This window comes from Eschrichtius robustus, chromosome 8 (assembly GCF_028021215.1).
Source record: "Eschrichtius robustus isolate mEscRob2 chromosome 8, mEscRob2.pri, whole genome shotgun sequence".
NCBI lineage: Eukaryota > Metazoa > Chordata > Mammalia > Artiodactyla > Eschrichtiidae > Eschrichtius > Eschrichtius robustus.
In genome coordinates this window covers 86,446,586-86,473,102 of record NC_090831.1, presented here as the reverse complement: position 1 = coordinate 86,473,102, position 26,517 = coordinate 86,446,586, and the positions used below count along the sequence as shown (strand labels likewise).

The 26,517-nt window shown below is 42.5% G+C and overlaps 1 protein-coding gene across 2 annotated transcripts in view; it reads right to left on the bottom strand.

Annotated features, from left to right (window-relative positions):
* Positions 1-5,656, bottom strand: part of BMPER (BMP binding endothelial regulator) — a 321,921-nt gene extending 316,265 nt beyond the window's left edge. For both annotated transcript variants that reach the window (XM_068550034.1, XM_068550033.1), the window contains exons 1-2: positions 5,524-5,656; positions 4,392-4,477 (exon numbers count right to left, since the gene is read on the bottom strand). In XM_068550034.1, coding sequence (XP_068406135.1) covers positions 4,392-4,477; positions 5,524-5,656 — 219 coding nt within the window. The remainder of the gene's footprint in view (positions 1-4,391; positions 4,478-5,523) is intronic.
* Between the last annotated feature and the right edge of the window lie 20,861 nt (positions 5,657-26,517).

Below are 26,517 nucleotides of genomic sequence, written 5' to 3'. Positions count from 1 at the left end.
TCCAGACCTGGTCATGTTACAAGACCAAGATCACTCTAACTGCTCCCCAAAGTAAGCCTACGTCAGCTTTGCAGAGGCTGAAATAACTCTCTGAGCCCTTGGAAGTTATCTGTAGACGTTTGTAAGTAGTAAATGACCAGCAGAAGCAAGTTGGTTTACCATAGAAAACACTGTTTTCACATCCCAGATCTGTCTCTTAGTAACTATGTAACCTCAGGACATTTGCTCCACCTCTCTGAGCCTCAAGAAAGCATGGGTAATAATAATTGTCTATGAGCTGGTACTGGTGAATTTGCCAGCACAATGCTGTAAATTAGTTACATTTCCCCCCAAACTGTTGTATTGAGTACCTTATTCTATGGAAAGGCAATTGGTCGCAACACTGTCTAAACAGAGTATAAATAAATAAATAAATAGATAAATAAATAAATAACTCCTGATCATTTCCTTAGTGAGCATCCAAATCCAAAGTCCAAAAATGATACAAAACAATTTCCAAAAAATTGTGGCAACCTATGCATATGTGCATGTACTAAGTGTATCTCTCTGAACACATAAGGACTATTTTTTATCTCCTCTCCCTCTCTCTCTCCTTCACCCTCCTGGCTCTCCCTCCCTCTCTCCACCTCTTTCTCTCTCTCTCTCTCCCTCTCTCTCTCTCTCTCTCTCTCACACACACACACACACACACACACACACACACACACACACACACGAATTGAATCCTGATGCACCGCTATCTCCCTCATTCTCAAACGCGTGCCTAACACTTGTTCAGATAATAGATAACTAGTCTCTAGCCAGTTAATTTGAACAATAAAAAACATGAGGCTCTTATAGAGATAAGGTACCCAAGAGAATCAAAGATGCTGGTAGCTGCTTGTTTAGTGACAGAAGATTTTTGTGATTAAAAAGTGGAAGACAGCAGACAAAGCCCCCTCTGTTTGCACCACTTGGTTGGCTCCAAGCTAGGTGGAGCCCTGCTTCTTGTAACACCAAATCTCACGTTGCTTTTTATGAGCAGAGGGTCCATTTCTAAATTGCACCCCTGGATTTAAAAGAAGAAATTTAAACCTCAGAATAATGTTTTTTGCTGAACAAAATGTATGCCAAACTAAGCTCTGACTGACTTCTGGTTTTCTGAGTCCCAGCCTCCAAAGTTTTCTCAGGTTTCCAGTACTGGGCCGAACTCACTGGCTTGTGCCATTTCCTTCTATGCTACGGTTAGGTGGAAAAGGGGTGAGAAGCAGGGTACCACTTCCCCAGGTTCACTGGAAGGATATGGGAATGCCCGAAAGATCCAGAGGACCACTTTAGATTCATTAGCTGAGAGAGGCTGGCTCCTATCAGCTGTAGTTCACGGAAGGCACCAACGTGTTGTCCTAGGCATTACGGGAAAAATAATTCTAGCAAGAAGGGGGAAAACATCATACAAAACAGCAATAAGTCTGGGCCTTCCTAACTCAGCCCCACAAAAGACCATTTTGTAAGATGGGGAAAAGCTGTGCTTTGCTTTCTAACTGAACAATGAAGCACTTGAATCTTTAATCCAAACTGTCTACCCACTTCCCTAGATTTCAGGACAACGGCCTAACTTCTCACCTTCCCTCTTGAATAGTTGAACCCACACACTTTAGAATGATACCCATCAGCAGCTAACAAACAGGTTATTCTTGGACCACGACTGTTGCTGGCAAAATGCTCGGATCCAGGCAGACAAGGATAAGTGAGAATAAAATTATTCAGTTCTGTTTGCCGTGGCCACTGCATCCACAGTCATCCTCAAAATTCCCACAGAAATAAGCTCATTCCACCTTTGAAACATTTCGGAGCTTAAAAGTTTAAATCAGGCCAAGTTGATTTTGTGGGGTTTTTCAAGCTTTTACACTGTAATTACATGCAGGACTTTGTGCCACCTATTTCCTCCCAACTGTAACATTTTACGTCTTTTTTAAGCATACGTTGGGGTTAGCTTTTTTTTTTTTACATGTTATGAAACAAGATATGAGCTTATACTCAGCTTTAGGTAACTTTCTGCCAAAAGGCTGGACCAACACAAACTAAATATGACTATTTTCTTTATCCAAAGTACAGTTTTGACTATTACATACCCTGTTAATGTACATGCATAAAACTAGCTCACAACTAAAGCTCCCTGCAGGTCAGCTGAAATCATAATGAGATTTTCCTTTCATATAATGTGATTAACAAATGTTAGCTAACCGAACTCCTAAAAGACTCAAAAGAAAAAAAGCAAAATAACTCAAGCAATGCCAAAAAGTCAAATAACTCAACAAACTTTCTATTTTTTTCTTTGCTTTTTCACATCTTTAACTTAGAAAACAGCCTGTTTCACTTGATTATATGCATGTGCTCTAGAAGCAGGTGAGAGTGAGTTCCAGCTCCACTATTTACTAAAATGCAACCTTCACAAGCTCTTCCTCTAGCCTCAGTTCCCTCATCTGTAAAACAGGGGGGCAAAAATCCTCAAGGGATTTTTGTGAAGATTAAATGAAACAATGCAGGCTTCAATAAGTGTGGGCAAATAGTGTTTCATAAATGTTAGTTGCTATTGCTGACATTATCTATCTGCTAAATAAGTCTACCTTCCAACCTAAAAAAAAATGTCAACCAGCCTCATGGCAGTCTAGGTGCTTTGAAATTCATATACTGCAATGGGTCCCTCAGAAACTTACAAGAGCAGACACAAATAAAGGAGTGGTCGTACATCTATTCTTACTCAACTTTATCAAGTATTACAAATGTTTGGGAAGCAATAATAACTATGACAGCTTGGGCCCCATAATCCTAAACCCCTGCAAAGGTCACGGCAACATATCACTGAGGCTTTCAGCTAGTGAGAGCTCTGAGGCATCCTCTGAATAGCAAGTGAGTTGGAGTGCCAGAGTCCAGACTTTATACGTTTAGAAAGGATTTCTGACAGCTCTTACGAAGGCAGATACCTCCAAATGTTACTCGAAGATATAAATGAACCTACCACCCGTCTGAACTTAATCAATGCATTTCTGGAATAAGTATCACTCCAGAACTCCAACTGACGCATCTTTTCAGATTCACTCTTTACCTTCAAAACGGCAAGATTCTAATACCTGTTTTATTAGCAGTAAGGCTGTACTTTCAGGGAAAGGCACTACTTCCCCCAGGGCAGGAGTATGGAAAAGGGGAAATACTGTATGGAGAATTTTTACATTATTTGGGAACAGTCTGCAAAACCCAAACTGTATATTTAAACTTTACAAATGTAACAATATTGTAACGCTTATCTCTGCAAACGGAATGCATTTTTACCTCTACTTCTGTTGATTTCCTTAGTCTTCAGAACCTGATAATCGTTTGATACAGACATTCACCTTCACCCATTTATCATTTCACAGCATTGACCTCATCTCTTGTCATGAAAAAGTTTGGGTAGTTTAAACCCAGATGGCTTGGCTTTCACCTAAACAGAGAAGAATCCCTTCTCTGGTTCCATACAGCATGTTGATCTGATAACAAGCAGTCATCTATCACTTGGGGGCTTTGCATTTGACTGCCTTAATGTATTTCCAACAGGGTTTTGTGATGTGTAGTTTTTAATCAAGGTTTGCCAAAACTGATTGGCATGTAAAACACTTTTTAAGCAAAAATGTTGTTCTTTGTAAGTCTCTATTTCAGCTCAGAAATTCTTATTCGCATAACTTAATCTCCCCCGTGTGGTTACTTATTAGACCTTATCATTAACTATTAAGTTAAAATAAATTGAAACAAAAATTTTTTTTAATCTACTAGCCACTGCCAGTGTTAACTAAGCAGCTGAAAGCCAAGTGTCATCCTCTAAGGATAGAATGTCCTTTCTGACTCATGCTTCCAAATCAGAACTACAAAGACTGTTTTTGAGAGCTTAGGATATAAGAGAGGCAAAGAAATCCAAGATTACATCTTGTTTTCATGTTTGTGCTTTGTGACTCTCACCTCTTTTTCCCCTTGTCATATACCTTATCCCAGACCTTTATACCTAAATGTTATCATTTTCACACTGAGCTCAGACAACAGAATCAAGGCAGAAAGTGTGGTGGCACCTATGATTTGGTGGCAATAGCCATTCCTGGGAACAGAAGGGCAAATGGTAATTATCACTGAGACGATGCCATACCAAGTCCACCTTAAGTTTACTTCTGTAAACTGATGTCAAAGATAAGAATTCCAAGACTGATGAAATGGAAACTGCAAAAGTCCATAATACTCAGAAATTCAACTGAATTCAATTCACCAGCTATCTGAAGTTTTGTAATGACCAAAACCAGTTTTTAAGATTTGGCCATATTACATTTAATGGATTCACCTTATCAGAGGGAGCAATTGACTTCACATTACCTGATCTCCATACTCACCATGCAGACACACATTATACAAGGGTTGTCCGTGATAAATGGAATCTGGAGAACTTCACCTTCATTTTCACATTTTGCAACAGAACCTGAAGGGGAAAATAAGTTATTTAAATTTAGCTTAGTGCCATTGTTACAAAAATAGAATTTTTACATTAATGCTTTTTGAAACAACTATACCCAAATTTCAGAAATTCCTAATGAGTTTTAAATTCTCCAACTCACTCAAAAGAAGTCCCCCCGAAGAAAATCTATTTTAAATAGTTTTATTAGAACAGGTTTGTTTTGTTTTTTTAAAGGCCGTGCTATATAGATAGATTTTCTGCTTTCGATGGTTTAAGCACAATTCCAAGTATTTCACTGGATCCTTAATAATACCCCTCCTTCATGAAGGCATTTCAAGTAAACACACACTCCCACATGCAAAAAAAATTCAAATTGGCCATTAAGGCAGATTTTAAATTTGAACAGAATTCAGGACAGTGTCAATGAACAGGTCTTTATATGAATCCGCCTCATATTGTCTTGAGCTGAAATCACTTTTTGAAACAATCTTCTTTCCTCTTTTAGAAATTGCCTCAATATTTTCTTTTTTGCACCAGGTGTCACTAAAGTATGTCCTTCAGAATAGCAGCTGAGGTCTTCACCTGCCTGAAAGCATATAATTATTATATCCTGCTGTTATTACCCTTTTAAAATATGATAGTTTCTTTAAATTCAAGGTGCTTTAAAAAGCACTCCCTGTACAGAAGCTATACTGGAACCCTATAGAGTGAGAAAGGCCGATGGGTGGAAAACGGTCAAATTTTTTTCAATAGTATACGGGAGAAAAGATCAAAATAAAGATTGAAGAAAACTAAAAATAAATAAAGGAACTTCCCAAATTCAAATAGAAGAATCTCCGTTATCACTACAGTATTGATGTCAACAGCCTCCTCGCCCTCCACCCCTTAACCTACTCACTGCCTTCCCACCCCTTAGCCCCGCGGGTTTCGCTTCTTGCCCACCGCCCGCGAGGGGCAGGCTCCTAGGTGCTCGCTCCCCGCCCTCCCGTCCCCGAGGCCAGCCAGCGCTTCCTCTCCCAGGTACCAAGCCAGCGTCCGGGAGGGTCGGTCCCTCCCGCCCCCTCCCCTACCTGTCAAGAAGGAGGAAGCCAGAGACATGGGGACCCCCGAGCAATTGAGCAGCAGCAAGACGCAGCAGGTAATCCCGGGCGAGCGCCGGCAGGGACGCTCAGCCAGAGCCCTGACGCCGGAGAACCAGAGCATCGTCACCTGGAGGGAATCCCGGGCGACTGCAGGTCCCGCGCCGCCGCCTATGCTCCACTACCGCCGCTCGCAGTCAAAAAGGGCTCTCAGCCGGCGAGTCCGGAGACAGTTCGCTAAGGAGGGAGGCGGGCGCCCGGGAGCCTGGGGCGGGGGGGTCGGGGGGGTGCTGGAGGGGGAGGCGGGAGAGCGAGGCGAGGGGTGAGGGGCGCCCAGGGAGGAGGGGTCCTGCGGCCAGGCTCCTCCAATGCGGCTTTTTTTTTTTAAGGAGTTGCTCGCAGCGGTTTAGTCGTCGGCTCCTCCATACTAGAGAGGGGGCCGGGAGGAGGGGGTATCGGAGCAGCCGGAGATAGGCAGAGAGGAGTGGCTGCGCTTCCCGCTGCGCACCGCTGCACAGCCGCCGCCGCCGCCGCCGCCCGGGCTGCAGCGACTGCCCGGGGGCGCGCCGCTGCCGCGGCGTCCTCCACTCCTGCCCTCCCACCTCCTGACGGCCCCTCAGGCTCTCAGCCCGGCCCGCGCGCACGCTCACTCCGGCGCCGGAGACCCGGGCGCCCCGGGCGCCTCTGGGAACCCGCTGGGGGCGCCCGGGCGCAGGGGGGATTGCAGAAGCCCCGCGCCGGGCGCTTGTCTTCGCCAGGCGTCCAGCCCTCTCCCCAGCCCCTCGAGGGAGGCCACTTGCCCCGGGGCACGGAGCGGAGCGGGGCAGGCGTGTCTCCACCGCCCGGAGCGCGCAGCGCCTTCTCCCTTTCCCGGGGGAACCCTCCCCTAGCCGGGAATGCCGCGCCACCCCCGCTCACACCCGGGTGCTCCAACCCTGGGAGGGAGCAGAATATGGGACGCAGGGCGCCTCACCACCCCTGCTCGTTCCCAGACGCCCCAGCTTTGGGATGGAGCGACACGGGGCGCCGGGGTGGGGGGTGGGGGCCGCGCGACTTTTCTCTCCCTGCTCTTCTTCTGTCTGCTGGGGGCGAGACAGCGGACTCCCGCGCTGAGCGGACAGAGGGGCGAGGGGCCTTCCAGATCAGTGTTCTGTGCTTATGTGTCTGCCAGTCGTGACACTAGGGAAGACAGAAGCTGAAACTACACGCAAGGTCGATTAATAAACGCACAGAGGCAAACGCTTTTCGCCCTTAAAAAAAGAGAACAGTCGCTCCATGACTCCTCCCATCCAACCCCGGGCGGACCGGGGCGGGGAGGTGCTGTTTGACTAATCATTCACTGACCCGAGAAAGAGGGAGGGACCGGCGCGGCGGCTAATCTCCAGCAGGAATAGCCACCCCGCGGCCTCTGCAGCCGCAGCCCTGGGCGTCCAGGAGTCCGACCCTACGTACGGCCCGCGGATCCCCCCGGCCGGATCGCGGCCTCCTGCTCAGGCCGTGGCACCCTTTGCTCAAAGTGGGGGATGCAGTGGAGGAGAGAAGAATTTTTGTAACCAAATGGGAATTAGGGGACGCTTGGCAAGTGTTGGGACCTGATGATCAGCTGTCCTCGGAGCTCGCCTTGGGTCGCCGGCTTCCTCTTCCCACGAATGGAAACGGGACCCCCTCACGCCCATCCTCCTGGCGGGTCGGCCTGGGTGGATCTAAACGGCAGTCGCGGACTAGCCAAGCACGTTTCTAAGCGGAACGCACCTAACAATTTCCCGGCGCAAAGTGGGTTGTCGGTAGTCGCAGAAAATAAACTATACCTTTGCAAATACATTAGTCAGTTTGCGGACACATTTAGTACAGTTTCCTCTTAAGCCCTCCCCTCTTTGGGGGGGCGGGGGCTGTTTATTTGTTTTTATTTTTTCGAGTAGTTGGAGCCTTCACTTAAAGCTGCAATGCCCACATTCCGGCACGCCAAGGAGCCAATAGGAGCGCATTGCTCTGACAAGGAAAAAGTAAGAGAGGGGAAAGCTGTCATTAGCTTAGCACGCTCCATTTCCCTCTCAAAACAGATTTTTAGTGTAAAACTTAAATTAAAAGAGAAGAAAGATGATGTGTGGTTGCTTTTTTTCCCCCCAAATAACCACCACGGCCAGGCAGCTCCTTGAAAATCAGAGTGTTTAATGTATTTACTAACGATAAAGAGAACATGCAAAAAAAGAACTCTCTAAACCTAGCCTTACCTCCCAATCCATTTTTTATCAAAAAAATAAAATAAAAACGTTTATGACTACAGAGAAGTACAGTCAGTTGAAACCACTACCTAAAAAAGATTCTCTCTGCATGAGGCTTTTAGATAAAGATGATAATCGTGACTTAATTAAGGAAAACGGAATAATGGGTAGGCTGGGAGACCTTTCATTGCCCTAGACTTCAGCAGTAGACCTGGATAAACTCACATTAGAGAATTGCAGGCTATTTGAAGAGTACACATTAGTTACTCAGATGTGCCTTCCCTGACATCAGCCATACGTACTCAAGGGTTTGCATGACAAAAGTCTTTATGATGGAATCTGTGTGTGTGTGGCATTTCTCAAACTAGGGACCTGGTGCTTTGGGGTGCACTGGAACTTGCCTTATAGGTATAAATCCAAAAACCACCTGGAAAACATTTTCGTCTGCCTGGAAGTTTACCAATGGGAAAGATGCACAGAAGCCTTTGGCAAACCTGTCCCTTCTTCCTGTTTGTTCTAATCAGCTGCCACCAGTGATTTCCCCTGCTGCTTTCTTGGCAAATGGGCCCTACTTCTGGAAGAGCATCTTTCTCCCCAAAGGGCTTATCAGCCCTCCACTGCTGCTGCCACCACCCCTTCAAGTGACAGTCTATCAGCTGCCAGTTGGCCTCTGTCTACACAAACCTGAGATATTCTAGGGTCAAAAAAAGAAAGAAAAGAAGCAGGCATGCACGGAAAAGCATACAGCTTCTGCCTTCACTTGTTTAAAGTAAAGGGCGGAGCTTCTGCCTTCACTTGTTTAAAGTAAAGGGCGGTACCATCCAAATCCCCAAATGCTCTTGACTGAAATCAGAAGGAGAACAGATATGTGTTTGGCTCTGTTTATGACATTTTTCAATGTAATGGAGGTAATGGGTCCCAAAGATCATTATTTAACTACAGCTATCTCATGCTCTTCAAAATGAAATATATAACCTAATCAGACCAAAAGAGAACGAGGCCTGTGGTAGGAGAATTCTCTTCATCTCTTGGCAAAACTATGATGCTGAATTTGCACTGAAAAATCCAACTAAATATACCACTTAGTAATGTGGATTCAAAGTTACTTCAAGAGAAATTACAGCAGCCCAGTTTCCTAAAAATAGAAATAAATAGACCCTTCAAAAAGGCAGCAGGGGAAAGGAATTGTGATACCAACCACTAGGGAGGGCCGAAAGTATTCCATAAATGTGTGAGGGTTTTGCTTTATGAAAGACACGAGGCATTTCAGACTTGATGAGGATAAGGGATGGTGCTACCTAGGAGCTTGCAGTCTAGTAAGGGAGATAAAGCATGTTTATAAATGAATGCAGTACAATGTAGGAAATGAATGTAAGAGGAGGAGATAACATGCCCTGTCATGGAAGTTTAAAGAAAGAAGAGACTTAGCTTCATGGAGGAGGTGGCAAAGGAGCTGAGATTTGAAAAGCAGGGGAGGCTTTAGTAGAAAGAAGGACAATCCAGGAGCAGCAGAGAGTAACAGCAGGGAGACGCATGATTTACAAAGAGAATGGGGAGCAGTCATTTAATTGGCTCTATCTGTCAGCTGAGCAGAGCTGTGGGAAGGCTTGATAATGAGGGATGTATAGACAGCACTTGAAGGATCCACCTCAGATTAGCAACAGGATATTTACCATGGAGTAAGTGCCTACCTCTTAGAAACAACCAGACTACATTTCTTTAGATTGGAAAGTATTTCTGCAGGTGCATTCAGCAATCTGTGCATTTATTCATTATTAATCATGATACTGGAGAGCACCATTTCCACCTCCATCTGTTCAAAAGGGTTTGGGTGATGGAATGAGTAATACATCATGAATCGGTTTCTCAACCTCTTTAGCAATGGCTATATGATTCTTCTGGGGATGAAAGTAGAAATGGTGCTTTGACATTTTTTTTTAAAACACTGGAGATCTTAGAGATCATATAAACCAACTCCCTGCCCTTTCCCTTTGAGAATGAGAATTCTGAAGACTGACAGGGAAATGACTTGCCTAGGGTCACACAGCTGGTTAATGGCATAGCCCATTTAAACAGAGTTCCTCTGACTCTCTGATCATAATGCTTTCCATTACAACTGTTCTGCCTTATTGAGTCATAAGAATATAGGAAAGGACCACTAGATGTTTTAGATATGATACAAATTAAAGTTACAGAGTTAGCGCAATTGGTACTGAAGTATCTGTTGAACTGAACTGGCACCAATGACGCAAGTTGTAAGACCAAGAAAAACAGACCACAACTTCGCTCACCAGTTGAACAGTGACTTTACTCTTAGGTCACTAGGCTAAAACATTAAAGAACTGCACTCTCTTCTGGGTTTTGCTACTGGTTTGCTCAGTTTCTGGTCCTTCAGTCAGGAGAGGGTACCATTGAGGCTGATGAGAAGTCCTCTAGATTCTGCCAGAGGGCTCTAAGTCATGTCATTCCAAAAAGTCAGAGGCTCTGAAATTACTTTTTCTGTGAAGGTGAAGAGACTGGAGACAATGACAAAAGCATCACTTTAGTGATATTGGTCTATTTTATTTAAATGATCTTTGTTAAAATTGAATTATTATCATTATGTGATCTTTCTCTCACTTAATCATTTTCTCTACTGTTTGTAGCCTTAAGGGTCTTTTCATATGACTGTACTCACTGAAGAGTTTATTCATTTTTAAAGCAGGGCATTTTGATAAAGACGATGGGATCAAGGCATTTTTAGACACAGTTGCACTGAAATAACAAAATCAATGTTTTTTTAAATTTTGAATTAATATTGTAATAAATAAACTCCCCTTCACTCCTTCCCTGACCCTCACTCACCTTTGGCCTCACCCCAATCCCTGCCTCAAGGATGGTGGTTCATCATGATTAATGAGGTGAGTTTTGCCTGTTTTACAAAGTACTTGTTCATTTAAATGTCCATGAGCCAAAACAACCACAGTGGAGTGTCATAGATTCTCCAGTTCTACAATTAAAACAAAAGCAACTATTTTTCAAAGATTTCTAAAATTTTCATCAACATCTAAAATGCTTAATAAAGAAATCATTTTGCTATTGGAAGTTATAAAAATCAGATACAAATTTGACTCCACTAGGTAGGCACCAATGTTTGCTCATTAATAGAGTATGATCTTTGAGAAAGTGTCCTCATCTCTACATTCCATCTGGGAAGTAACTCCCCAAAACAACTTTGCCTAATCACCAGCTTCATTGGCACCAAAGCTGTAACCCTGTCTATCTGAAGTAGGGGATAGTTGAGGGGATCTCAGCACAAGCCCAAGACACCAGAATATAAAGCCAATGCCTTATGCCTATTGTTCTAGGTTTTACGAGCTCTCCTACAAGACTTGATAAATCAAGTTTGGAGTAAGTATCAACAGAGCTGAGAAAATCACCATTGCCTCAGAACTATTATTAGAGATTATCTATAGACTCAGAGAGAAACAGTTCAACATTACCTACCTAAGGATGTATATTCCAAGATGCTAGTTAACATGTATGGAGACTCTGGCAGAGAATCCTGGCTGTCCCCCAACATCCATTCTTTCTCAGTATTGAGTCCCTAATTTGTGCAGTGTGTATGGCTTATTGGCAATAAACACCACTTTTCTCAGCCGTGAGTGATCCCATGACTAACTTCCAGCCAATAGAGTAGAAATGGAAAGTATCTTTAAAGAAGGGACATTCACTTCCTTCTTCCCTTCCTCCTTTCTGGAAGGAAGAAACAGAAATAACGCTGGAATAGAAGCAGAAATAATGCTGCTAGAGCTCCAGCAACCCACTTGTCCCATGTAAAGACCTCAGGAAAAAAACTTTAGGGACATGGCAGAGCAAGAAGAGAGAAGTTTAGACTCTGTTACCATGAAATGCAGTATGAGCCCCGGGCTGACTACCTCTGACTTTCAGCACCCGTCTTGTTTCAGCCCTTGTTGGTGTTTTCTTTCCCTTGTTATTTTCAACTAAATATAAAATCTTCTGAAATAATTAGCCTCAAAGACAAAGTGCCCAATAAAAACTAAATATATTAATTAATTAATTTATTTATTTATTAAACACTTTCTGAGAGAATGAACAAATCTAGGATCACCTGTGTAGTCCCTGTTTACATGTGCCTTATCAGTTTTAGGAAATTTAGAGGAACTTATACTATTCTTTCTTTGAAAAAACAATCTTTAAATATTTGTACATCCATGTTCATAGTTGTATTAGTCACAATAGCCAAAAGACAGAAGCATCTCAATTGTTCATCAGCAGATAAATGGATAAGCAAAATGTGGTATATACATACAATGGAACATTATTCAGCCTTGAAAAGGAAGGAAATGCTGACACAGGCTACAATATAGATAAAGCTTGAGGACATTATGCTAAGTGAAATAAGCCAATTACAAAAAGACAAATACTATACAGTTCCACTTATTTGAGGTTCCTAGAGTAGTCAAATTTATAGAGACAGGAAGTAGAATGGTGGTTACCAAGGGCTGGGGGAAGGGGGGGTGGAGAGCTATTGTCTAATGGGTATAGAGTTTTAGTTTTGCAAGATGAAAAACATTCTGGAAATTGGTTATACAACAATGTGAATGTACTTTACACTACTGAACTGTAAACTTAAAAATGGTTAAGATGGTAAATTTTATGTAATATGTATATTACCACAATTTAAAATTTTTAAATAATTTTTTAAAAATAACTTTTATATTTTCTTCATCATTACCAAATTAACATAATTGTTGGCCCGAAAAGTAAGAAATACAGATCAGCAAAGAAAGAAAATGTGGCACTCTTTGATAAACTTATTATAGAGCCTGGCTCTGTGCTAAGCTGTTTATATGGATTACCTCATTCATTTCACCCAACAAGCTTCTGAGGCCGATACAATCGTTATTAGCCCCATTTTATATCTGAGTAAAATTAAGCACAAAAATTAAGTAAATTGTTCAAGGTCACACAATGGGGAGTTGGTTGAGCTAGAATCAAAATCCAGGTTGCCTGACGCTGGAACTTATGCTCTTATTGGTTAAGCTATTGTGAATGTTTTTGTCACTAATTATTCTTTGGCAGCATCATTTTTAATGATTATAGAATAATCCATTGTATAAAGGTACCATAATCTTCCTCAATAATCTCCCATCTAGAATCTTAAAAGCATTACGCTAGTGGAAGAAGCCGGTTTATATGATTCCATTTATAGGAATTGTCCAGTGTAGGCAAGTCTATAGAAACAAAAAGTTACCAGGGCTTAGGGTCTTGGGAGGAAATGAAAAATGACTGCTAAGGGGTACAGGGTTTCTTTTAGGGGTGATGAAAATGTTCTAAAATTGCTTGCGGTAATGGTTGCATAACTCCATGAATAAATCAGAAAGTATTGAATTGTAAAAATAATAATAATAATAATAATAATAATAATAATAATCTCCCATCTAAGTTGTTCCTGTTTTTACTACTCTAAGAGATGCTTCAGTGAACATCCTTTTACTCTTCATCTTTATTTCCTCGAGGATAAATTCATTAATTGGCAGACCAAAGGTATGTGCATTAAGGCTTTTGAATCATAATGTTATACATTCTTAATCAAAGATTATTTTCCCCCTTGTTCTTAAAATTTTTATATGCTAGCCTGAAATCCTTGCTTAAAAAGAAAGCCAGTCATTAGGAGCTCTAAGCTAGTTCTCAGAGTGATCTTAATAGATGTTTGTGGATGCAGGAGATATACAATTAATTTAAGCCTTGTTAAAAATAAAACACATTCCATTGACTTTCTAGACTTCATTGATTGTGTGGAGTAAATATTTATTTAGGGAATTCTTAAACAATGGCGACTTATTTGACCGTTATCTGCTTCACGGGTAATATCAAGTGTCTGTGACCTGGAAGATAATAATCAGTTTTGCCCCCAGTCTCTCCCTCAATCTCTTCCTATAAGCAGTTTCTTTCAACTTGAATTCTCAGCAGCTTTTCTTTCCCCAAGCCATACTTTCCAGTACTTCCCATCAGAAAGACAGTAATCATATTAATGAATAACCTCAGCATCTCTCAGAAGGCAGCTAAATTAAAAATTCAAGTGCCCAAGATTTAAACTATCCCATCAACTCTAGCTTAATTTATAGTAGTTTGCTACCAATGAGATTAGTTAGTGGTCATTACAGAATGAACAAAACTAATTTCACTAATGTGGGTAGCATTCAAAGGGAATCCTTTGAAACTAATCCAATCACTTAATATGTAGTCCTAGTTCTGCCACTTGACATTCTAATGATTGAGGCAAATTAATTAACTTTGTGAAGCTCGGTTTCCCCCATCTAATAGGAGGGTGAAGTAGCATCACCTCTACCTGCTTGTCAGAGTTGGATATGAAAGCATTTCATAAAGTGCTACGTAGGAACGTAACTGAAAACTAGAGATTTTAGATATGAAAGGGCCCTCAGAAAGCATCTAATTCTACTCCCTCAAACAAACATACAAACTCTTCAACTGAAGTTCAAATAAAGTAACTTGTTCCAACTTGTGATGGACACGAATTTTTTTTCCAGAAGAGCAAGCCCCTTCTTTGGGAAATATTCCTCAAAATATATGGTTTTACTAAAGTTTTAAATAATTATACCCCCCCACACACACACACATACTTCCAGCAAACAGGAAGATCATGAGGCCAAAAGGGGGCCAGTTGTAATCTCTATCCCTCTGACCACATTCATTGATCCAGGGTTGAAGATATGACCCCAGTTCTTCTCGTGGATTTTTCAAACTTAAGCTGCGAGGACAGTACATTTTCCTCTCTGCCTGAAGCCTGCCACACGGTTGCCCTGAACAGAAGTTGGCCAACATAGGTATTTCTGGTAATAATAATTCTACATAATTAATATACCAATATCTGGGTACAACAGCATCTGCTAATAAGCAACACCTCAACCTAAAGAACTAAAACTAAAAGTAGAAAATTTGGGGCTTAAGAGTAGGAACTGCAAAGGAGGAAAGAGATACTAGCCTTGCTGAAGCCCTGAGATCACGGTAAGTAGATAGCAGCAGCCAGCTTCCCACTCTGGAGCCCACCCTTATCTTCACAATCCATGTCAGTCTTTGCTATGCAAACCCAGCAATCAATCTTAAGGCAGTAAATGCACATTTTTTGAAAAACTACAATGTGCATAACAGATACTTTGTTCCCATTGAAGTTACCATACTTTCTTTCATTTTCTTCCTATTAAAGTTGCCATAATTTCCACTATTCTAATTTGAGACATTCTATTCTCTAAGATATATAAGGCCGTCATTTACATTTAACCATTTACATATATGTATTTTATCTGTGTAAATAGGAAGGCATTGGGGAGAACTCAACACCTTTCTTGCATAATTTTTTGAGTTAATAGGCTATTTATTTTTTTATTATTTTTTTAATATCTTTTTCTTGTATATTTTAATTGATGTTGGGAAAAAAATATCAATTCCAAACAGAAGATCTAGTTCCATTGCAGTTTTCATCCCCAGTGAGGTGTATGACGGAAATAATTACTGGGCATTAGCTACTGTTATAATAACAGATGCCATTCAATGGACCCTAGACAAAACAAACAAGTAAATGACTGTCTATTTATGGGTCACTTTATTCTTTACTTCTATAAATAGCTTGTCCTTTGAGCATCATAGGTGTTTGCTCTGTATCACATGTGAATGTGTTACTTTTTGCCCTTCAACATCTGGAGACTCATACGCGTAAGCATAAATGGAACCCCAAATCTGAGGGATATTAGAAGGTGCTTCCTGGTTGTTAAGTGGGTCAGTGGGTCTACTGCTCTATACTTCCATGCAGTCAATTCCCTAGATGGCAAAAGAGTCAGACTGAAAAACCAAAAAAAGCAGAAAGTTTAATTTTGACAAGTTTTTCTTATGTTGGTATCATCATTACTCTCCCTCAAAGTTTGGAAAATAATTCTCATGGTGCATAAATTACCCTTTGATTGAAGGTGAAATTCCTTTAGGTCACAGAGTCTAAAGACAAACACTTTATAATCCAGCCGGGGTAAACGAATAGAATATTCGGGTAAATTCACTGTTCTAGTTGATAAAGTATTTTAGATGGGACATAGATTATAGTTTACTGACTCTCAACATATTAGGAGACAATAAAGTATAAGTAATACACAAACAAGTAAAATTTTATCTTGGCGATTCAGAAGAACTTCAAGATCTTCAAACCCCTTGAAACTCAAAGTGCGCTTGCCAGTAGCTACCTCATCACCTGGGAGCTGGTTAGAGATGCAGAATCTCAGAGCCCATCCCAGATTCACTGAATCAGAATATTCATTTCAGCAAGGTCCCCAGGTGAATGGTATGTACATCGAAGCTTGAGAAGCACTGTTAGTACCGCAGGAAGGCCAATTTAAACATGACCTTTGTAGTATAAATGTAGCATAAATGTGCCCAAATGTTGATTAATTAATAGAGTTTGAGCTGGTAAAAGCAAGACAGACACTTTGTTTTGTAGTTTAGTCTACAACATTAATGCACTCAGATTGGCTTGGATTAATAGAAATAATTTACAAATGGACCAAGATTTGGGCCGTGGTAATAAAGTCCCTACTCCCTTATATAAGTGAAAAATTTCTGCTATAGCATCTTCATTTGAGAAGTTCAGATTTTCAAAGCTCAGGGTAAGCATCATTTGCCACGCGCAAACAGAAGCTCTTTGTGACTGGTCAACTCAGTTGTGTGCACTTTTATACTTGGGAAAGGTGGGACAATAATTTGTCAGGTAGTGTGTTATGACATATATGGACTTTGGAATGGGAGTGGCACGGGTTCGAAACAATTGTGTATTGGGTTATTCAATCTACCTTGAAACGGGCATAAAGCTACTGATGCTGTCTGTTATGTGGATTGAATGCAATTTCATGTGCCAAGCCCCTAACTCAGTGACTGGCACTTGGTTCTACATCAATGTGACATTTCTGCATTTCCATGTGTGGAGCTCTCTCTGATTTTATTTTTTCATTCCCTCCCCCCTTTTGGAAATAATGTTTATAAATGTCTCCCAGACTTTTGTGTCTAGGGCTAGAGGCATTAAAACCTGTAAGAGAGGGAAGCTAATGAGGAGGTTACCCATCCAGCGCCGAGCCAGCGCCACCCCCCCCCCGCCCCCGCCGCCCAGGAGCAGTGAGGGCTGCGCGCTTTGCCTCAAAGGCCCTGTAGGTGGCAGCACTGAGGCTACCGGCGAGAGCAGCTCTGGACGCTGCAATTGAAGTGCCCGCCGCGACCCCGACAGAGGGTAAGGCCCTGTCATCTGCCCAAAAGTGCAAAGAGTTTGCTCCCACGCATGCAGAAACTGTTCTTTCCAGTACCTGTCAAAATTTCCTTTTCCCTTCCCTTCCAGCCAAACTTCGCACGCGTTTACATTTGTAAGGCTTCTCTTTTAGGAGGAGTCTGAAAAACTCAGAAAACTGGCCTTCCAGTATCTATCTGACCAATTCCTTTTGATTCACATCCAGATGTTTTCCAGTGGTCTTTGAGAATTGCTTCTTCCTCCTCCTGGCCACTCCCGCCCCATCCCTGCCCAGTTTTTGGCAAGTCATAATGCTTGCAAACCACGTATAGGAAATGCTTTGCACAATTCTAAGCACGTTAAGTACCTTTCTTCATCTTTAAAACCAGTCCATGAAGCAGGTTGTATTGTCCATAACATGCTCAAAGTCAGACTGTAAACCAGAGTTCAGGCCCAGGCAGCCTGGTGAGTTGCTGTTTTTAACACCATGTTGAGCTGCCTTTTGAGGGAAGATTGTAAAAGAAATTTTCAAAGCCATCAGATAATTGCCTGCAAATTGAAGAGATCTCAGGAAGGAAATAAGTCTCTGCTATTGGAGAGTTCCCCAAATATAGATAATAACTCTTCTGGCCCACAAATAAGCAAGCTAATGGGCTCAGTAATGGTCTAATTTAGGCTTTCACCAAGGCAGTAGAAAGATGAGAGAGGTCAGGTCTGGCAACAAAACAGGGAGTCCCATTCAGAAATGCATGTTGAAAGAAAAGAAGAGTTTCCTATCTCAGGTCTTGAGAAAAGCCACACCCAGTTCATTTAATGTCAAGTCCTCACCTTTAGGGTTGGCTTTGTGTCACTTCTCATGACACTGCTTTCCCCAGGGAGATCTAAACCAGAGGTGGAGTGGAGTTAAGTACTTTCTTCTGTGGTCTTCGGAATCCAACAGACCTGGATTCGAATTTTCTTTCTGTACTTACTTGAGGATTTCAAGTTAATCAATGGTAAACCCCATTTCCTTGTCTGAAAGATGGATCTCTTGGTAACACCTGCCTCAGAGTGACACGAGATATTCCAGGCAGAGCTGTTTGCACAGTGCCCTGCACTCAGTAAGAGCTTCACCTGGGTTTTCACAGTAACACTCCCAAATGTTTCCATTTCCAGCTTCTATCTGGTCCAGTCAGAGAGACTCCACTCCCCAATTCAGATTCATCGATCTGAACTGAGCAACATGCTGTCATTCTTTTGCTCACCAAACTTCACTAGCTCCCATGGCTTAGGAAAGAACATTTAAATTCTTTCCACTGACCATGGATTTGCTGCACATCCCTCTCCGGCTGCCTGTACTACCAGTGTCCTTCTCACACCCTGGGCTTCAGCTGAGCTGAAACGCGAGCTGCACCCCACACCTGCCCCCATGATTTTCTGCTTCTCTCACTTTTGCTGTTTCCTCTGCCTAGTCCTGGGCTGTCTAGTACCGTAGCCACTGGCCATATGTGCCTGTTTACGTTAATTAAAATTAAATTTAAAATTCTCCCCTCAGTCACACCAGCCACAGTCCAAGTGCTCAGTAGCCGCCCGTTTTAGACAGCACAGATTAGAGCACATTTCCATCACTGCAGAAAGTTTAATGAGACGGAGCTGGCCTAGAGGGTGTGTCTAAATCCTAACCATCCTTAGGGACCAGCCCAAATGTCACTGATGCCACAAAGCCACTTCTTTGCCTCCCCAGCTGCAAGTTATCTTTCCCAAAGCAACAGAGACCCCACTAGCCATGACTCACCCAGCCGCCTGGTCACTACTGAGACACCCAATGTCCCAGGCCACATGTCACTTCAAGTAAAGCAGCTCTTTGGTTTCTGAGCCATGTGTGGTAGACGGGGAGGCATGGAGGCTGGAAGCTCCAGGGAGCAAGAAATTTAATCTTATTGGTCTTAAGGAGTTTGGCTCCCAGTTTTAGGTACATTACAGATATTATCTTATTTGGCCCCCTTCTACTCTATCAAGTAGATAAGATTGTCCCTATGCTACAGATGAGAAAACTTAAACACACCATGGTTAGGTAACTTGTCCAAGATCACACACCAGGAAGTTATCAAACCAAATGCAGAATCCAGAGTTTGTGACTCAACACTGGGGCTTGTTCCATACACAAGCTGCCTGTCCTCAAGCCTTCATTGCTTTCAGGCTAAATTGAGTGATTTCAGGCAGACTTGGAGGAGGGGGATGAGGGAGGGGGTGGATATCCCTGAACAAAGGACAAGAGTATTGTGAGTAGAACTGCCTTTCATTCATATAAATGTGTTACCTCATCGTCATCTGGTTTTCTTACCTCTCTAAGGTCCCAGGAAAGAAAGAATAAGTCATATTCTGAGTGTGAGTGTGTGTGTGTGTGTGGTCTTAGCACAGGTATACAGGGGACAGGAAAAGAAGTTAGGGGGTATGGAATATAGTGAAAAGACAAAATAAAAACCTTTCAATATCTCTTCATTGATGTCTGAAACCATTTTGCAGTATTAGATCAAACCATAGGAAATTGCTATATTGATAAGCAAAAATGGTTGAATATTGGCAGTTTCCTATGATTCAACTGAATAATCTTTATAATTATCAATTATTTTATCAATTTTTCTATCAATTATTTTATCAATTTTATCTATTTTCATCAATTAGAAACATTGGCTATTTAGGGGTCCAGCCTTGAATTTAGCACAATCCAAGTATCAATGCTTTAAAGCCCTTGTCAGACATCTGGGACACAGAAGTGGTACCCTCTGCCTGCAACCCTCACCTGAACTTGTAAACAGGGAAGGCAGGCTACTCTCTGAGTCAACTCTATGGACTCTATGGGCGCCATAAATAATCTGAGTAGAGATAAAAAATCCCTTCAAAGAGGCTGAGAAGCTGCCCCAGGTAGCTCCTTGGAGAGGGCATTAACATATCTAAGGAAAGAATGTGAAGATCTGAAGGGGAGGAGCGGGGCTCAGAAAAGGAGAATCTCAGCAGGAGTCAGGAATACGGGGACACTGCCGGTCCTGGCTGACTGCCTTGCAGGGATATCTCGCCTGGCTGAGATAGAGGAACCAGGCTAACTGCCATGAAGATAGCACAACTCAGCTTCCTTGCAACTTTCCATGTGGATTTTTCTTCGGGGGAAGGAATTTCTTGCACTCTGCTAGCCATTCCTGGATATACAGCAGTTTCGTTAAGTCTGCACAGAAGCGAGGTGATCCATGCCCCAGTCTCGCATTTCTGGAGCAGGCTGCCTCCTTCTCTAGATAATATCTGAATCAGAATGGTCAAAGTGAAAGTCAGTCCTACTTGTGCGAGAACCTGGTGTAGAACCAGAGAGAAAGTTAAATTCCCAGAATATTTACGTAAAAGGGGAGAAACCTAGGATTCCAAATGTGTTTGGCTGAATTCTTTAGTCTATACCAGAGTCAAGTACCCTGTGACATTTCACTTCCTGTGAAACTGATACCCACAGTTTAATGGGCACATTTAAACAATCACAACACAAGCCAAACTACTTTGAAATGCTAACAGCCCTATCAAATACAAAAATGGAAGTGAAGAAAAGTTTACCCTTGTAAATATGAGTGGTCACGTGTCCTCCTGTACAAATGCTTTACTTCTGACCCACAAAAAACAATTCACTTTAAGATTTAAGTGTATGCAGAAATTTTAAAATAGTGTATGATATTTATTTTAGTTATCTTTAAGGAAAGCCTTTGAAGTCTTATAAGAAAGATCTCCGTAGGTTCAAATTCATTTGTTTAGTGATAAATTGTCCTTGAAATGTTGAACTAATGTTTCTGCTCATTTCATTTAATATTTTTTAAACCTTTGTGGCCAAATGATCTCATCTTTAGAACTTCCTAAAAATCTAGAGACAGCCTTAAGTCACTATTAAAATTTAAGATGTCAAGATGGACCTGTAATGAAAATAGGCAGAAGGTTTCTTTTTTTAAGTGAATAAAGCGGTCCAGTAGCTTGCATTTTTTATAATGCCTGACTCCAAAAAAAAAAATCAAAATGCAAGAGAATATTTAAAGTCTGGTTAATATTAAAAAATAACCTCTGAACAGTACAGTCTCAGTACAGTCTTCCTTTGAATGATGGAGAAAATAAAGCCCAAGGAAAGGAGCTGATTGGCCAGCAATGCCTTGGTGGATTCTAGCACAGATCACCATCATTAGCTAAAATTACCTGATGGCATCTGGAGACCTGGGGCCCTGCCTCCACCCTGGATTGTGTCTCAGTCCCATTCTCACTTTCTCTTAGGGTTGCCTCTCAGACTGGACCACATTTGCAAACCATTAAACCAGAGGTTGCTGCTGCTGGTCAGACCATGGATAACAATGATGATGGACTAGAAATGACCTTATCTCTTTCAGAAGTAGCAATCCCTGTTTACCTTGCTCTGGGATGCTTCTAGCCTCACAATTTAGCACTGTCTTCAGAGCAAGATCATAACCTATTCAAAGGGTAGGAAGAGTATTTGAAGTATCTTTTAATCTTCCTGATCTAAAACTGAGGCTCTCATATAATCCAGTACAAAACAAAAGTGGATTATTTTGAAGGCTGAATATCAGTGGACTCAGGCAGCATGGATACCCTTAACTATTCCAGCTTCGTGATAATTTAAAGAGATATTAGGTGGATAAAGTTCACTAAGTAAACAAACCTCCTAAGGTTTGTTTTCCTTGGATGCAAAAAACATATACAGATGTAAGAAATGAGTAGGGCCAGCCTCATGCGGGTGCATCCTGTGCAGTGACACAGAGCTCTCGGTTTAATGCTCTGCTATTTCAGTCTTGAAATTCTTAATACTTTCGAATAAGGGGCCACTCCGCATTTTCATTTTACCCAGGCCCTGCAAATTACATAGCTGGTCCTGAAAAATGAGAGTCCACACTTGATTCTTGGGGGTTTTTTGAATCGGCAATCAGAAGACTTGGGACTTATTATTCCAGCATTCTTTGACTTCAACTAGATTTTTACTTAAGGCTTTTATCATGAGCATATTCTCAAACTAAAAAAGGGCAGCACCGTGACAATGTTTTTAAACAAAACTATTGATGTTGCAGTAAATGCACACAGTCATCTTTGTTAATATAAAATATTAGCCAGCAGCCAAGTAAGTTGTTTCTGTGGTCCATGGTCAATTCAACCTCATATTTAAGGGTCTACTATGTGCCAGGCATTGTTCTGGGCACAGGAGACATCAATCAGCCAAAGAGATAACAAACTCTGCTTTCAGCTGGTTTAGATCCTAGTTAGGAGAAATAGACAATAAATATAAATAAATAAGTCAACTGTATGTTAGAAGGTGACCAACTACAGAAAAACAAATCAGAAAAGAGACACTGGGAAAGTTTTAAATAGGATGGTCAGGGAAGAACTCAATGAGAAGAGGACATTTGAGCCAAGCTTTGGAGATAAAGGCACAAGTCGTGCATTCTCTGGCCAAGAAACAGAAAGCTCAGAGGCTCTAGGGCAGGTGTGCGCTGTTTGAGGACTAGTAAGAAGGGAGAGAGAGTGAGAAAGAAGAGGAAAAGATGAAGGCATAGAGGTAATAGGAGTCGATTTTTGCACAGGCTCGTAGATCACTGTAAAAAAAACTATACTCTGAGTAAGAAGGGAAGTGATTGAAGGGTTTGGAGCCTGGGAGTGACATGACAAGATTGAACAGGACTGTTCTGGCTGCTGTGTGGAGGGGCCAAAAGGCATCAGGGATGAAACCAGGAGACCAGATAGGAGTGTGTTGCAATCATGCAAATAGAGGTGATCATAGCTTGGACCAGGTGATTGGCTGTGGAGGTGATGAGACGTGGCTAGATTTTGGCTTTATCTGGAAGACAGAGCTGGTAGGATTTGCTGAAGAGGAACCACAAACAATAACAATAACCACAAGAAAAATAATAACAAGATCTTAGAACTTATTTTTCAACTAGACTGATTCTAGCCAACTTGGCTAAACATTTTCTCAATCCAGCTTCACAGCAACCCCGGGTGAGAATTATTACCTCCATCCTGCCGATAAGGAAACTGGGACTCAGAGGATTTAGATGATTTGATAAGGTCACTAACCAGTAAGTAGAGGAGACATTGATCTATTTAGATCTAAAGCTTTACCAGCACGCCATGCTGGATGCATGCTAGATTCCAGAGTCAACTCAGAAAAAAATAAATAAAAGAGAGCAAGAAAAATCTTATTTGGACTCTGAACTTTATTCTCTGTTTCCTGGCTGAAAGGGTAGCTAATGAGTTAGCTAGTAGCTAGTGAGTTAGCAGTGGGGTACCATAATGAACTTTGTTCTGGGAAAATGAGAGCTCTCCTACCAGGCACTAATTTAAGAGAAATGAGCTCATCTAGTTCTTTGAAAAATTTTAACAACCACGGAACTGTGCCAGTAGGGTAGAACCTGAGCTAGATAGATACCCGCTAAGGCGGCTTCATACCAGCCACTTTCACAAAGAGCCCATAGCTGCTCCTGGGGTGTGGTGAATGGAGTAACTACAGAAATGGCTTAGAGTTGATGGGAAGTTTTTGCCCTGGGGGCCCAATGGACTGAAAGGTATCCGCCATCCAAATGGGGACGCACAGGGGAGGGAGTAAGGAGCTGTCAGCTACAAGTGAAGTATGGAAAGGGGCTGGGAGTGGGACCTGGGGGCCTGGCTAGGAGAGGCAGTAGCAAAGCAGCTGGCTCATCTTTGCCATTCTAAATGCCCTTATCAAAAGATGAGATCAGCCCAGCCTGTGCCGTCTTCAGAGGACGGCCGCCACTGTATCCACAGAGTTCACTGAAAGGTAAGAGCTTGGCGTAGGGGACAAGGAAAGGAACGTGGGCTTCCCCTAAAAATAAATGAAGTGAGATGATGTCCTGGCTACTGCTGCTGTGCAACAAGTCACCCCACAAGTCTGTGGCATAAAACAACGACCTTATTATGCTCTTGGATTCCATGTGTAGGGAATTCTGATGGGGCATAGTCAGAGCTTGTCTTTGCTCCATGATATCTGGGGTCTGGACTGGGAAGATAAAAAGATGGGGCGGTGGGGGTGGTAAGTTGAAAGCTGTGGACTGGAATCATCTGGAAAAGTCTCCACTCGCACATCTAGTGGTTGATGATGGCTGTTAGTTGGGACTCCACCCGGTGAAGTTGGCCAGAACACATGACCTGGGCCTCATAGCATGGCAGCCCTGTGGGAACCAGATTTCTCACACGCTCAGGGTTCCAAAGGTGAGCTTCCCAACAAAAAGTTGGCAGCTGTGTCGCCTTTTCTGACCCAGCCTCAAAAATCTTGCAGTCACTTTTGCTGCATTTTATTAGTTATTAGCAAATCACAAGCCCACCTAGGCTCAAAGGGAGGGTATGTAGATACCCTCATGGGATGAGTATCAAAGAATTTGCATGCTTGTTTAAAACCACCACAATGAAGCTTAAAATATCCCCGTGTTTGGGGAGCCTGCACTTATCCCAGGATCTGGGAGGAGAGTGGGAGGGTGCTGTGACCTGTAGGGGGTGTCAACCTCCAACAGGAAGTGCTTTCGTCTGTTCTCTGCTCCTTTTCAGAGTCTACAAGCTCATTCTTATTTTCTCCTGCTTCTTGATGCAGAAGTGGGCTCCTCCCTGCCATCTTTATTAAATTTATAATTGGGGCTTCCCTGGTGGTGCAGTGGTTAAGAATCCGCCTGCCAATGCAGGGGACCCGGGTTCGAGCCCTAGTCCGGGAAGATCCCACATGCCACGGAGCAACTAAGCCCGTCCACCACAACTACTGAGCCTGCACTCTAGAGCCCATGAGCCACAACTACTGAGCCCACAAGCCACAACTACTGAAGCCCGTGCACCTAGAGCCCATGCTCCACAACAAGAGAAACAACCACAATGAGAAGCCCGTGCACCACAACAAAGAGTAGCCCCCACTTGCCGCAACTAGAGAAAGCCCATACACAGCAATGAAGACCCAACGCGGCCAAAAATAAAATAAATAAATTTATAATAAATAAATAAATAAATAAATTTATAATTAATTTAGTGAGTTAACAATTTAATACTTAAGATTACAGATGACCTGAGTTTGAGTTCTGACTCCACAAGTCCTTAGTCATCTGACTTTGGACAAGTGGCATGACCTCTCTGAGTCTCAGTTTCCTCATCTACAAAATGGAAGTTTTATAAGGATTAAAAAGAATGATGCCTGGCAGAGAAAAGCCACTCAATAAACGCAAGCTGACCTGATTTTAAACTGTTCAGTGATAAGTCATTTTTATTTTTTTAATAAACTTCCTACTCCTATACTTGGTTCATGGCTGGGACCAGGGAGACCATATTCCCATCCTGACCCCAGATCTACTACCTGTGTACCCTTGGGAAGTCCCTTTATCCCCATTAGCCTCAGTTTTGCCATGTGTGTACAGTGGATAAGAGAGAGATAGATAATAGAGGTCTCAAGGGTACTTGGGTGTGTTAAATAAAATAAAACATATAAAACAGCACCACCAGACCAGGCTCTTAGGAAGGTTAATTCCCTCCCTGTCCCATTTAGCACCCGCCCACCAAACACACACACACATATCCCCCTCTTTTCTTCTTTGGTACCACTGTGCCTCAATGAAGGGAAAAAAGTTCATTCTGCTTAAAGATTCAGAACTTTCCATCTCCATCTCATGAGCCTTTCCCATCAATACCCATTGCCAATTTCCCAGTCTCCCACTATGAAAATTCAAATACCTGAACCTTTTGTGAGAAGATGTTGCCTAGAGATAGCATAATCTACCGGAGCCTTGAGAAGAAAGCCCACAGGACAGCCCAGGGTAGGCTGGGGGCAGCCGCAGATCACAGTGGGCCGCCTTGCCTGGAGGCCTGGGTAAATACATTAGCCACGCCTGACTCCAGCCCCCTGGTGGGGAGGCTGACACCCGCGGGCTGGCGGGAAAATCCCTCTCACTGTATGTCTGTTACTCAATTTCCAGCCTTTGTACTGAAGGAGCTAGAGGGGCAATATTGCTAAAGCCCAGGGTTTTCTCATTCAGGACTAAACTGAGCATAGCGTGACAGCCACTGCCGGGTGTGACTTCCTCCCAAGAGAAGAGCTTAAAGACTTCTCCCCCAAAGTGGGGTAGGCCTTAAGTGATCCCAATCCTCCCTGTAGTGTCTTTGCCCAAATACCCGTCACAGTCACAATCGTGTTCCCTGGCAACCCAGCAGAAACCGTTCCCCCAAGTAACTGTCAGTTTTCCTTCCTTTTTTTTTTTTTTTTTAATGGCAGGAGAATTTATTTATCAGTGAAAGGAATCTGAGTGTTTACATTCCTTAGACCAAGAGAGGAGACACAGCCCCTGGGAAAAGGCTAGCCAGAAAGCTAAATGAGCTGCCTCCTTCTCGTTTCTTCCTCTAACTTTTTTTTTGAGAGTACCATGGGGTTGAAGGTGTCATCTTTTTTCTCCCATTACCCTGTGTCTGCACTGGTTCATCGACTTA